Here is a 13,715-nt window from a genome sequence, read left to right as displayed (position 1 = left end):
ATCTGTCAGCTCCTACTCGCCGAGTCCCAATATGGACTCGTCGAGTAGGTCACTTAACACGCGATCCCAACCTGCTGCTACTCGACGAATAGGGCAATCAACTCGTCGAGTAGAGCTTAACCTAATACATCTTATTTAAAGCAATACATGAGAATCGGGGCGTTACAGGGCCATTTTGGACGGGACAAATCATTAAGTTGGTGCAAGAACGGTATTTTTGGCCGAAAATGATTGCTGATGTGTCATGTATTATTGATGGTTGTCGAAGTTGCCATGTAGCCAAAGCTCAACACTCTAATGCGGGCCTTTACACTCCTTTGCTAGTTCCAGATGGACCATGGGAGGACGTTAGCCTCGATTTCGTTGTTGGTCTTCCGCGTACCCAACGACAAAAAGATTCTATCATGGTAGTAGTGGATCGGTTTTCAAAAATGGCACACTTTGTCCAGTGTGCAAAGACTTATGATGCAAGTCAAATTGCCCACCTCTATTTTTCTGAAATTGTTAAGTTGCATGGCTTGCCCAAATCTTTCACTTTTGATCGTGATGTTAAGTTTGTGGGACATTTTTGGAGAACACTTTGGAAGCGTTTGGGTTCCCCGCTCCTTTTTAGTAGTGCACATCACCCTCAAAGTGATGGACAAGCGGAGGTGATGAATCAAAGCCTTGGGAATCACCTTCGCAGCCTTGTGGGGAACAATCCGCGCCAATGGGATCTTATCCTTCCACAAGCTGAGTTTGCATACAACCGCACGTCACATCGATCAACGGGTCAAAGCCCGTTCTTTGTTGTTTATGGACGTAATCCGTTTACTCCATTGGATCTGGCACCGTTACCTGCTACCGAGCACTTTAGTGTTGAAGAGGAAGAGAGGTCGGAGCAGATTAAATCGATACATCGGCAGGTACGAGATCAGATTGTTAACAACAATATCGTGTACCAAAGGCGTGCTAATGTTCATCGCAAGCGGGTCGTTTTTAAAGAAGGAGATTTAGTATGGATACACTTGAGTAAAGATAGGTTTCCTAAGGGTCGGGCCGACAAGCTTCAACCAAGGGCAGACGGACCATTCAAAGTGTTGGAGCATATCAATGACAACGTGTATAAAATTGAGTTTCCAAGCCACGACAACGTGTCTGCAACATTTAATGTTGCTGATTTAAAACCGTTTGTGCCAGAGGAAGAGGAACCGTTTGACTCGGGGATGAGTCCTCTTGAAGAAGGGGAGGATGATGGCGATGACCTGGTGTGAGAGTCGACAGGTCTCTTTTGCAAAATTGGGCCCAACCAATTTAATTAGGGAATATTTTAATTGCTTCTTTATCTTGTTTTGAGTTTTAAAAAAAGACGTGTGTTTATCCTTTGTTTCCGATTTCTTAGGAGCTGATTACTATTTGTTTTTTGGTGGAACTTATTCTGAGTAGTTTTTGGGAAAAGTTTAATAAAAGTTTGTTTTCTGGGAAAACCTTTGATACACGAGTTGTTGCTGTTGATTCTCACAGAATCGGCATCATTAACTTTGATTACTTTTACAATTGATTAAAACATAACTCATACATCTTTTCAATACAAATGATCACTTACCATATTTTGAAAAACTTTACAAATGATCACTTGATTTATGTATTATTCAAGAAGTTTAAGATGTCCATCGATGTGAAATGTAAATAATCAGTTGAAACCATCTCTCATATTCCATGGTCTTTTCCATCCAAACATCATGTAAATATGACATAATTATTGTTTATCAACATAAAAATTTCATTCAAGTAATGAGTTACATCTTAATAGTGCCCAAATGATTCTTTTGAGACTTTAATTATGTAATGGGTTAAACATTATTATGATAGGATAAAAACAAATCTTGAAGCGGTGAGTTTTGACAAATCATTTTCTATATTGATGGCATATTTGGTAATTGTTAATATCGTAAGATTTCGCTAATTTTGCAAGTTATTCAAAACTTTTGCAAAATATGATCTTTGACCACTCGGAAAAAAAACAAGTTTGTGAATTCGTAAGTCTAATTTGATCATTTAATTGGATACCTTAAACTATCAAAACCATATCATCAACCTTTTTTATATAACTCATCCAATAAAGTATTACTATATATTTCATTTTGCGGAGAATATACATTTAGATCTGACAAACATATCGTGTTGAGTTGAAATATTAAAAATGTTAATAAATCTTAAACGTAACTCGACCCATATAATCATCCTGTATCAACCCGTTATTTTTGTTTGAGTTATTGTTAGGTTAACGGGTTAGAGTTTAGACACTATAAATATATTGTGTCGTATCGGAGTGAAATAATTATTAAGTTGAAAATGCATGAGTTAGGGTTAGCAGGATAGAGTTATTTTCATATTACAAAGTAAATTGGACCAAAGTTTTTCTTGTATATCATGCTTTGATTTTGAATATATACTTGAAATCTCGATTCTAACCTTGGGTTGAAATCTCTTTACACATGCTTATTAATTTGGAGTTGGTATTGGGTTATCTTTGTGGTGTCAGATACAATGGCTCCAAATTGTACCTCACACTTTGACATACCATAATAATCGTACCGCTTAAGCTTTGCCCCCTCATCGCAAGTAAACCCCCTTTTTCTTCCCATTATTCGCCGGCGTTTTCACCTCTTTTCAACTTGATCGTTCCATCAACACCTATCCAAATCATCGAAACCCTCAAATCTACCCATCGATTTTTGATTACAAGGGTTTATCAATCGAATTCTGTACGCTTACACCCGCCGTTTGTTGAAGTGCGATGGAAGTGGAGGATTGCATGAGCAGCGGCGGAGAAGAGGATTACTATTGCTCCGATCGTGACTCCCTCGACGATGCGCTCGAGAACGAAGACTCTGATTCTCAGTGGGCTCCTCCTAAAGGTTCATCATCCAAGGTATTTAATGTTTTAAATTTTTTATTTTTTCTGTATGTAGTTTTGTCGCGAAGATACATTAGGTTTCTATTGTGTCTAGGTTTCAATTAAGCTGCAACGAGGCTATTTAATCAGTGTGGCTGCGGTGCTGTTGAATTGTGATGGAAGTTGTGTTTGTCCTTTTGGTGCTATATAACGTCCCTGTATATCTCTCTCTGTTTCAATGTTTTGGTCACAAATTAGGGAAGACGTGGTCTCTTGATCAAAGTACTCAATTTCCTTCTGTTGGTCACAATTTTGGCTTGATGGTTACTGTTAACTTAGAACCCTGCCCTGAAACTGTATTTGTTTGTTCATCGTAAATATTCTTCAAAATCCAAATCTTAGTTTCTTATGTTGTCAACATCAACATCAATATATCTCAAGATCCCAACAATGGGGTAAGGGCGATGTAGATGTAGGCAGCCATGCCTCCACCTCATGTAGAGTATCTGTTATCACAGATGACCTCCTGCATAAGAAAAATGCAAACTTGCGAAGGTAGAAACAAGCAGAGAGTAAGAAAGTGCAAGCACTAAACATATGCATGAAACTAAAGCCAATACGAGCAAAAGAGCTCAAAACTGCTACAAGTAGGGAAGAGGGAAAAAGGAAAGGAGATAAAGAAGTAGGAAGTAAATAATGGACGAAAGGCATATTTCTATAAGTAAGCTGAACAAGAACCTAGGATACTCTTCTACCCCGATTCTAAGCCTCCACACACTCCTATACAGGTCATTTTCATAACCACACCACCACAATCACAATCCTCCTTCCCAAAATTTATTTATTTGATTGACGCCACTTGTACACATTTGAAATTCTATCCTACAACATTCTACCGGATGTCCATTGTAACATTCTCATTTCACAACTTCCATCTTCCATCTTTTTCTCATACTCCTTCTCATTGGCCAACATTCAGATTCATATAGTATGCATGGCTTAACTATATAGTATACATGAGCTAATTGCTACCTTGTAGTATTTTCTTTTTAGTTTCAGCGGGACCTATTTGTTGGAAAAAGTACCTGTGGCCTCCCTCTGCTTTAACCAACTGCTTTATACACGTGTGCCTGTGGGACCCCCTATATAGCACTCCATGTTGGTCTCTATCCTGATTGACCTAATTTTCTTGAATAAAGATTGGAAATAGCTACCCCATGCTATCCTCCTAAATTCTTAATTTATTCATCTTTCACTAGAATTCATCCAATGTTATCTTCAATAGATAAGCTTGAAGATTTCATTCTCCCATTCATTTGTGTCCAATCTCCTATGTATATGCTCGTATGCCATGACCTTAGCTTTAGCCGCTGCTTTCTTCGCTTCTTCTTTTGCCTCCTTGTATCATTCTTTATGTTTTCTTGGGCATAAACAGTTCATAGTAATTCTATATGTGAAGCACTGAAGCTTAGAATTCCTAGTTCTATATTAGTTGTTTTCCATAAACACATTGTTTTGATTTCATCTTATGCATCACATCATTCACCACCCTTTTCAAACATGTTTATTAAACTAACATAATTTCAACTTTCAAGCTCTGTATCTCAACACATTATGGGCCTGTTGTTAGATTGACATAGCCCAAATGACACTGTTATCTTAAAGATTAAAGAAAAATAATCTGGTGGCTCTGCTAAAGGGACATGATTGAAGCTTATAAACTGTTGATTGTTTCTGGTTGTGAGATAATGTGATTATTACTATTTAGCTTTTGAATCTTTGTTGCATCTTTTTCAGGTCATCACAAAAGAGTCTCTTTTGGCTGCACAGGTATAACTTTAGAAGCCTAGTTCTACTTATAACCCAACTGCCTATCCTACAACCTATAGTGATGACTAATGAATGATGGTATGTTACTTATGTTATTTGTTTAGAGGGAAGATTTACGCAGAGTTATGGAGTTACTTTCTTTAAGGGAGCACCATGCACGTACACTACTTATACATTATCGTTGGGATGTTGAGAAGATATTTGCAGTGCTTGTAGAGAAGGGAAAAGATCGTTTATTTAAAGAGGCTGGCTTACCTATGCTTCACTCTCATGACCTTGATCCTTCAGTGTCTACTTGTACAACAATGTGTGATATATGCATGGAGGACTTGCCATCTAGTGAGCAGACAAAAATGGATTGTGGCCACTGCTTTTGTAACAATTGTAAGATATCTTTAACCATTTCTTTTTTCCATTACATATTATTTGCAGCTGACAGAAGTCGCATTTATTATTATTTTTTTCTAGGTTGGACAGAGCATTTCATTGTAAAAATAAACGAGGGACAGAGTAAACGTATCCGATGCATGGCCCACAAATGCTATGCAATATGTGACGAATCCATAATCCGGAATCTAGTTGGCAAAAGGCATCCGGATTTGGTAGAAAAATTCGATCGGTTTCTTCTCGAGTCATATATCGAGGACAATAAGATGGTGAAATGGTGTCCAAGCACTCCTCATTGTGGGAATGCAATCCGTGTTGAAGAAGATGAGTTTTGTGAAGTGGAATGTTCATGTGGGAATCAATTCTGTTTCAGTTGCTTATGTGAAGCCCATTCCCCTTGCTCATGTGCAATGTGGGCACTCTGGACTAAAAAATGTAAGGATGAATCAGAAACAGTTAATTGGATTACAGTTCATACAAAACCATGTCCAAAGTGTCACAAACCAGTTGAGAAAAACGGTGGCTGCAATTTAGTTAGCTGCATCTGTGGACAAGCCTTTTGGTAAGAAAATATACAACATGTTGTATGAATATATTTGATTCTATCAACCATGACATTTTTATGGTTAATAAAATTTTTATTACTAGCTGGCTATGTGGTGGTGCAACGGGGCGCGATCACACGTGGTCAAACATCACAGGTCACAGCTGCGGTCGATACAAAGAAGACCGCGAAAAGAAATCGGAACGCGCAAAACGAGACCTCTACCGGTACATGCACTACCACAATCGCTACAAAGCTCACACGGATTCATTCAAACAAGAATCAAGGCTCAAAGAAACCATTAAAGAAAAAGTAAGAATCTTGGAGGAGAAAGATTCACGCCTACGAGACTTCAGTTGGGTTACAAACGGACTTTATCGGTTGTTCAGATCAAGGCGAGCGCTTTCCTATTCATACCCTTTTGCTTTTTACATGTTTGGTGAAGAGCTTTTCAAAGATGAAATGACGAAAGAGGACATGGAGATTAAACAGCATCTGTTTGAGGATCAACAACAGCAACTTGAAACCAATGTTGAGAAGCTGTCAAAGTTTATTGAGGAACCGTTTGATCAGTACCCCGAGGATCGGATCATGGAGATACGGATGCAAGTTATTAATCTCTCTGTCATCACCGACACCTTATGCAAGAAAATGTAAGTCTATATATATAACTATAAGAAAGAAACAACAAGTTTTGTATTGATATACATATATTTTTTTTATAGGTATGAATGTATAGAGACGGATTTATTGGGCTCCCTACAATTCGGGATCCATAACATCGCTCCATACTACTCAAAAGGAATCGAAAAGGCTACGGAACTTTCCATCGCTTTCCATGCAAACTCATGCAACAATGACAAGCGTCAAAAGCTCCATGACCCCACAACAACCAATGGTAAACCAATACAAAGTAAAAATGCATGCATTATTGGAAGAGGAGGAGGGTATTTACGTCTTTTTTTTTTGTATTTGCAGGTGGGACATCGGAGGAGTCTGACCGGCCTTCGGGGTCGGGCAGCTCAGAGGAGAGTGGTTTTTCTGCTCAAAAGAGGGCTAGAAAAGACGGTCATGGTCGTGGTATGTTTGACCTGAATTTACCTGCTGATGTTTGAGGTGGTGAAAACGGAAGAGGAGAGTTGCTCGTTAATCTAGATTATATAACAAGTGTATAGCTCTGACTCTAGGGGCGACTCTGTTTTGTGAATTCATCTTATTATTTCTCCAATCTTTTCATATAACTAGTTTTTATATAATATAAAGGAGAAAAACCTATCAACTTTTTGGGTTATTATCTATATCAGATCTTTTCATCCACGTTGTTATGTATACTGGACTTATTGCTCTATGTTAAACCAGTTTCCAAGGGGTTTATTAATAAAATCGTGTGTGTCCATGTGAAGTTTGGGTTAATTTTATAAACGAAATCATACAAATAATGAAAATGTAGATTGGGGGCTAGGTTGCATGGTATCAATGTTTTCAGACTCCAATTGGAGACACATACACTTTTCTTGTTGAAATCGGGTTATATCAGGGTTCAACTCCCAACCCCTATATCTCTGCCTTGATCTTGAATGAGATGTCTAGCGAGATCCAAAGGAACGTGCCTTGGTCGCTTTGTGTATGCCTTTTTCTTTATGTTGAATGCTTATTTATTTACACATATGGAGGGGGTCATTGCACACTAAAGAGCCATGAATCAACATTGTTAAACCACCAATTTACCTATTCGTTTTATTAAAAATATGTAAAGCATGTAGTATTTCTCTCATATCCAGTGAAAATTCCCCCACAACCTTTATCCCTTTCTACCACTCAAATGAAAAATAATAGCACAATATTTTGTGGTTAACACGATCACATTGATCGGCTAAGTCCATGGACAAACACTAAAGAGAGGTTTTATTGATCGACTATTGAATTACAGTTATATTATCTTATTTTAAGCTAGGTTACACAATTCAAGAGATCTATTATATGAGAAAATGATCTAAAATCTATTAATATGATTAAACCTAGAAACTTTCATGAAAAATTGGCCCATGATCCACAAAAGACCAAGATCGGACTGAAAAAGGATCAGATCATTTCTAGTCTCAAAAGACCTCAACGTTTCGAGATCGACCTGAGGTTGATCCGTAATCACCATTTAAGAGGAATTTTTACATAAAGGAGGGGTTGTGGAGGTATACCTCCACAACCCCTCTATGTAAAATTTCCTCTGATTACGGATCAACCTCGGGTCGGTCTCGAAACGTTACAGTCATTTGAAACTGGAAATAGTCCGGTCCTTGTGATATGTAAATAGCACAAATAGACAAACAATTGCCTCTGTCTAACGCTATATACCTTTATGTATTGTTATACCTTTATCGGTTAAAGAATAATAAATTTGATCATAGTTTGCAAATTTTTATGCATTGTTGAAGATTTTCTTTTGAAAAATCAAATATTCTCCTATCTTTTTTTCCTACTCATTAGATCAAAACAAGTCAAATCAAGAAAAAAGATTAAGAGAAAGAATTAATGATATTCATATGTCATAACCTTATACGAGTAGAAGAATAAGTAAGAAAAAAATGTAAAAATATATTCAATTGTCTTCCAATTATTAACACCAACTATTTAATAATGATTTAATCAAAGCCTTAAATACTATTGACTTCACACAATAATAACATATTGTATGCAAAATAATAATAATAATAATAATAATAATAATAATAATAATAATAATAAATCTAGCATTTTTCGTCTGATATGAAATATCTAATTACTAATTACAACTGTTTAATAACGATATTTAGTTAGTAATCAAAGTTTTAAATAACATTGAATTCGCATATAGTAACATATTTTACACAAATAATTTTCTAACAGACTGAAACTTGAAACAGGGTGTTAATATAACTACAAAAACTACATTACTACATATGCTTAGTTTAAATATTTTTTAGACAAAACTGTAAAATTGGTCCCTGTGGTATTCAAAAAACTTTGGATAGGGTCCAAAAAGTTTCCAACTTGCATGGATAGTCCAAAATCAAGGTTTTTCTTTGGTTTTGGTCCTAAAAATATTGAAATGTCCATTTTACCCCTATTATTTCTTTTTTCTATTTTTTTATTGAGTTTAGTATTTAAAAAATTATATAAAAATAAAAAATAACAAAATATCACCGCACCCCTCTCCATGACTACACCCACGGTACCCCTTCTCTCTCTCTCTCTCTCTCTCTCTCTCCCTCTCTCTCTCTCTCTCTCTCTCTTTCTCTCTCTTCTTCTTCTTCTTCTTCTTCTTCTTCTTCTTCTTCTTCTTCTTCTTTTTCTTCTTCACCTGCAAATTAAAAAAAAAAACAAAAGAGCAACCCATAACCCCATCGTTCTTCCATTTGACTTTCTCGTTGTCCCTCTCTTTTACTCTCTCATACAAAACCTGCAACTTAAGAAAAAATTCTAAATAAATTTTTTTATGCGTGTACATCTCTTTAGAAACCAAGATCTCCTATGAACACCTGAACTTCGATGAGCACTGAAACTTCAAGATCGCCCCTGCAATCATCCTTTCTCCCTTTCACATGCAAAATCATACTTTAACCTGCATCATCTTCCATTTCTCTATCGACATCTTCCTGATTCAAAACTCTTATACACTAATTAACACACATGCATAGATATATACATACACAAACACTCTACAATCAATTTGCAGGTGTGAATCTTAACTTTACAAGCCCTAGATTTGCAATATCCATGGCGGTTAACCCTAGAATTTACAAGACCCGTGTTGAATCGATTCAAATCGATTCATCTGGTTCAGTTGGACCTTGAACCTGTGATTGAAGGGTAAGACTTCCATGTCTCTCCTATCTTCTTTTTAACCAAGAAACCCATCTGGATTAATCAGATGAAAAGATTCAGAATCTGGTCCATCCATAATGCATTCATAGATTGTATTGATTTGAACATGAGATAGATAGGTTTTTCTGGGTTCAGAATCGCCTCCAGATTCAAATCGGAAAGATGGGATAACGCCAACATCCACAATCGTGGATTGAATCGATTCTGGTGAGTTATGGCATTCAAGGGCTAATCGGGACAAATTGCGAACCAAATAGGGTTGCGACGGTGAGCGACGATGGTGCCGATGACCACAAGTTTAGAGGATCATGGTGGTGTCATTGGGTTTAGGGAGGAGTATACGAAAGGAGAGGAATAGTCTGAGTCGTGATCTTCTTGGTCATCGAAGAGAGAGAGAGAGAGAGAGAGAGAGAGAGAGAGAGAGAGAGAGAGAGAGAGAGAGTGTGTGTGTGTGTGTGTGTGTCTGTGAAATGGGTCCATTCTTTTCTTTTCTATTTTTAATTAATAAAAGATTAAAATAAAAATACAAAAAATACAAAAAGGAAATTAGAAGGGTAAAATCGTCCTTTTAGGTTTCCCTAGGACCAAAAATACAGAAATTTCTTTATTTTAGGACTAAAACCACGGAAAGTATTCGATTTTGGACCTTCCATGCAAGTCGGAAACTTTTTGGACCCTATCCAAAGATTTTTGTAAACCACAAGGACCAATTTTGTAGTTTTGTCTATTTTTTATTATCATATGTATCAAGTAAATTTCAAATATTTAAAAGCTATTTCTTTTTTCTAAATAAACATATACTTAGGTGGCATAAATGCAACCAGAAAGTATCTAAAGCCACATTCAACCATAAATCCTATACAAAACACGCCAAAAAATAAAAATTAAATAATTAAAAAAAATTGAGATACACGAAAATTATAGAAAATATGGATCACGGATTATAGATCGTGGGATCAGTTTCTCACCTTCAAATACACACACTATTTTCACACACACACAATTCCTTCCACTTCTCCAATGGCGTCTCTTCAACTAACTCCTCTGTCCACTTGCACCGATCTCTCTCTTCCTGTCATCAGAGTTTTCCGATGCCGGAAGACTCTCTCCGTCCGGTGCTCTGCTGGAGAACCTTCTTCTTCCTCATCTCCATCGATTTCCGTTGGTTCCGATTTCGACGCCAAGGTTTTCCGGCATAATTTGACCAGAAGCGAGAACTACAACCGGAAAGGATTCGGACACAAGAAGGAGACGCTTGAGCTAATGAGTCAAGAGTATACCAGTAATAATCTTATCCGTTTAGCTTGTTTCAACTAGTTCTTTTTCCTGAATTTGAGATAATTTGATGCGACTTCTGATGTTGTTCAAATTTACTTATCTCATGGGCTAATTTGTCTACGACTGGAAAACTGATTGAGATCATTTTCTGGTCAACGGAGTTTCCAACACCGATGTTTATGTTAAATAATCGTTTCAACACGGTGTAAGCTGTCTTATAGCCTAAAATTCTAATGATTGACATGTATTTTGTTTAAATTGAATTTTTATAGGTGACATAATAAAGACTTTGAAGGAGAATAACTATGAATATACATGGGGAAATGTTACTGTAAAGCTTGCAGAAGCTTATGGCTTTTGCTGGGGTGTTGAGCGTGCTGTCCAGATTGCTTATGAAGCCAGGAAACAATTCCCTGATGAGAAGATTTGGATCACTAACGAAATTATTCACAACCCGACTGTTAATAAAGTACTAGCTTAGTTTATTTGGCTTACAGTTTTCTGGTGATTTTCCTCCAATAATAAACATTTTTAAGGGTCTTTTATTAGTTCTGTTTTCAGTTGATCCCTGAATCGTGCTGTCATTTTAATAGATTTCTGTTGATTCCTAAGTGAAAGTATTCTCTATTATTCCTACTTCCCTCATATGCATGTATCTTGTAAAACTTTAAATTTTTTCAACAGATGATGATTAAAGTTTTGAACTTTTGTAATCGTAGAGGCTAGAAGAGATGGAAGTTAAAGATATCCCAATTGAGGAAGGAGAAAAACAATTTGATGTTGTTGATAAGGGCGATGTTGTAATTCTGCCTGCTTTTGGAGCTGCAGTAGACGAAATGTTGACTTTGAGTAACAAACAAGTACAAATAGTTGACACTACATGCCCTTGGGTGTCTAAGGTGTGGAATACTGTTGAAAAGCACAAGAAGGGGGATTATACTTCAATCATTCATGGTAAGTATACCCATGAAGAGACAGTGGCAACAGCCTCTTTTGCAGGAAAGTATATCATTGTGAAGAACATGGATGAGGTATGCTTAATGTGGTTTTCTTCTTCTCAAGTGCAAAACACTTTTCCACATTGATATTAATTTTATTAAATAATAGTTTATTACTTGATCCAGGCAACATATGTGTGTGATTACATTCTTGGTGGTGAACTTAATGGATCTAGCTCAACCAAAGAAGCTTTTCTGGAGGTGATTTGTTTATTATTGCATCTAACTTCAATTTTTTTTTTCTGTTTACAGCATTGAACTTTAAAAAATCTACCCAATTATAGCAATGTCTAAAAGTACAATGTCTTAATAATAAAAAGATTGAAAGTACAATGTCTTGTGTTGAACTTTGTATGCTTGCAGAAATTTAAATTTGCAGTTTCCAAAGGTTTTGATCCAGATAAGGATCTTGTGAAAGCTGGTGTGGCAAACCAAACTACAATGTTGAAAGGAGAAACAGAGGAGATAGGTCAGTTTTTTTTGTTGTTTCAAATAATTCCTCATGTTACTTTATATATATAAGTCATATCATTAAACATAGTTGGTTTCTTTTTTCCTTATTTCAGGGAGATTAGTAGAGAGGACAATGATGCAGAAGTTTGGAGTAGAAAATATCAACAGCCACTTCCTAAGCTTCAACACTATCTGTGATGCAACTCAGGCAAGTCCATATCAATGGAATGAATGATTCCATGACAACAAACAGTAGCTAAGTTTTGGAGTCATGTATATGTAAAAGTAATATGATATGATATGATCTGAATGTAGGAGAGACAAGATGCTATGTATAAATTGGTGGATGAGAAGTTAGATCTTATGTTAGTGGTTGGTGGATGGAACTCGAGCAACACCTCACACCTACAAGAGATTGCAGAGGAACGTGGCATTCCATCTTATTGGATTGATAGTGAACAAAGAGTGGGTCCCGGGAACCACATAGCTTACAAGTTAATGGTAACCATTTTTCCACCTTCATTTGGACCAAGACCAACATCACTTTATTATTACTTTATTTATGCAAGTATGTATATGTCTTAACAACTTTTCTGATTGCAATTTGCAACAGCATGGTGAATTGGTTGAAAAAGAGAACTGGCTACCAAAAGGTCATGTCACAATTGGTGTCACATCTGGTGCATCTACCCCTGACAAGGTAATAAACTAAAACACTGAGGGGCTGCTTTTTCATTTTTCTAAAAGTGCGAGGGTCTAATTGAAATTTAATATTGTATGTGCAGGTAGTGGAGGATGTGCTACTTAGGGTATTTGAGATCAAACGCCAAGAAGCACTACAACTTGCATAGATATAGATTAGGCATATGCTATGTATACATATGAATGTGATGTATATGTGTATAATACAAAACCATGGGTTGGTATTTATCTACACATGTTATGAAATCTCACCACTTCGATCACTTTAAGACTGTGTTTGTTATATGAGACTTGATGTGGTTGGACAACCTTCTTAGTTCTTAGGGCTATGTTTCTGTGGAGGGTATTCATGGCTTTTTCACCGCATCTTTATTGTGTGTTTTTTGATTCTTAACCCTAACAAGGAAATGATCAAAATCTATCTATTATAATGTCACGATGACAAAAGGCTAATAAGTTGGTTTGAAACTCAATCCCAAACACCCATTTTAAGTCTAACACAAATGATTCACTCAAGCCCTAAATAAAAAACTACAACAAATAGCACTGGATCGCATGATTAAAAAAAAAAAAAGAAAAAAAAAAAAGAAGTAGAAAACGATAACCGGAATTTGATAACAAACAATCATAAAGTTTGGAGAACTTTGGGATTGATCGAGCAAATAATATATTGCAAGACGTAAGAACATCACAATTCACAAGGCAATGAATAAATAAAAAAGCTAAAAGTTAAACCCAAAGCAATCCGCATAAAAAAAGTTTAATTTTCATAATAAAAAGGCAG

General features: G+C 36.3%; 2 protein-coding genes across 3 annotated transcripts; both read left to right on the top strand.

Moving 5' to 3' along the window:
- Positions 1-2,512: 2,512 nt before the first annotated feature.
- On the top strand, positions 2,513-6,930 carry LOC145072298 (putative E3 ubiquitin-protein ligase ARI2). Of its 2 annotated transcripts, XM_079018704.1 has the most exons (8): positions 2,778-2,914; positions 2,994-3,096; positions 4,676-4,708; positions 4,813-5,092; positions 5,177-5,657; positions 5,744-6,292; positions 6,365-6,537; positions 6,618-6,930. In XM_079018704.1, the coding sequence occupies exons 2-8, from the start codon at positions 3,055-3,057 to the stop codon at positions 6,752-6,754; spliced, it is 1,695 nt and encodes a 564-aa protein (XP_078874830.1). In that variant the 5' UTR covers positions 2,778-2,914; positions 2,994-3,054; the 3' UTR covers positions 6,755-6,930. The 2 variants fall into 2 exon arrangements, with proteins under 2 accessions (XP_078874829.1, XP_078874830.1); XM_079018703.1 differs by lacking the exon at positions 2,994-3,096 and having other exon boundaries at positions 2,513-2,914.
- Positions 6,931-10,454: 3,524 nt separating this feature from the next.
- LOC145076666 (4-hydroxy-3-methylbut-2-enyl diphosphate reductase, chloroplastic-like) lies at positions 10,455-13,194 on the top strand. Its single transcript, XM_079022474.1, has 9 exons — positions 10,455-10,782; positions 11,051-11,247; positions 11,498-11,809; positions 11,903-11,977; positions 12,140-12,245; positions 12,343-12,437; positions 12,545-12,730; positions 12,843-12,929; positions 13,015-13,194. Exons 1-9 carry the CDS (start codon positions 10,521-10,523, stop codon positions 13,078-13,080), a joined length of 1,386 nt encoding a protein of 461 aa, XP_078878600.1. The 5' UTR covers positions 10,455-10,520; the 3' UTR covers positions 13,081-13,194.
- Positions 13,195-13,715: the final 521 nt, after the last annotated feature.

This window comes from Lactuca serriola, chromosome 9 (genome assembly GCF_051521515.1).
Source record: "Lactuca serriola cultivar US96UC23 chromosome 9, Lser_US96UC23_V15, whole genome shotgun sequence".
In the NCBI taxonomy this organism is placed as follows: domain Eukaryota; kingdom Viridiplantae; phylum Streptophyta; class Magnoliopsida; order Asterales; family Asteraceae; genus Lactuca; species Lactuca serriola.
This window is presented reverse-complemented; position numbering and strand designations above follow the sequence as displayed.

What these genes read in the sequence shown, in the direction of transcription:
- LOC145072298 (XM_079018703.1), top strand. Translation starts at nt 2,780, where the DNA reads ATGGAAGTGGAGGATTGCATGAGCAGCGGCGGAGAAGAGGATTACTAT. An exon ending in CTAAAGGTTCATCATCCAAG is followed by an intron (nt 2,915 to 4,675) that starts GTATTTAATGTT and finishes CATCTTTTTCAG; the next exon opens with GTCATCACAAAAGAGTCTCT. An exon ending in TGACCCCACAACAACCAATG is followed by an intron (nt 6,538 to 6,617) that starts GTAAACCAATAC and finishes TTGTATTTGCAG; the next exon opens with GTGGGACATCGGAGGAGTCT.
- LOC145076666 (XM_079022474.1), top strand. Translation starts at nt 10,521, where the DNA reads ATGGCGTCTCTTCAACTAACTCCTCTGTCCACTTGCACCGATCTCTCT. An exon ending in ACAACCCGACTGTTAATAAA is followed by an intron (nt 11,248 to 11,497) that starts GTACTAGCTTAG and finishes TTGTAATCGTAG; the next exon opens with AGGCTAGAAGAGATGGAAGT. An exon ending in CCAAAGAAGCTTTTCTGGAG is followed by an intron (nt 11,978 to 12,139) that starts GTGATTTGTTTA and finishes GTATGCTTGCAG; the next exon opens with AAATTTAAATTTGCAGTTTC.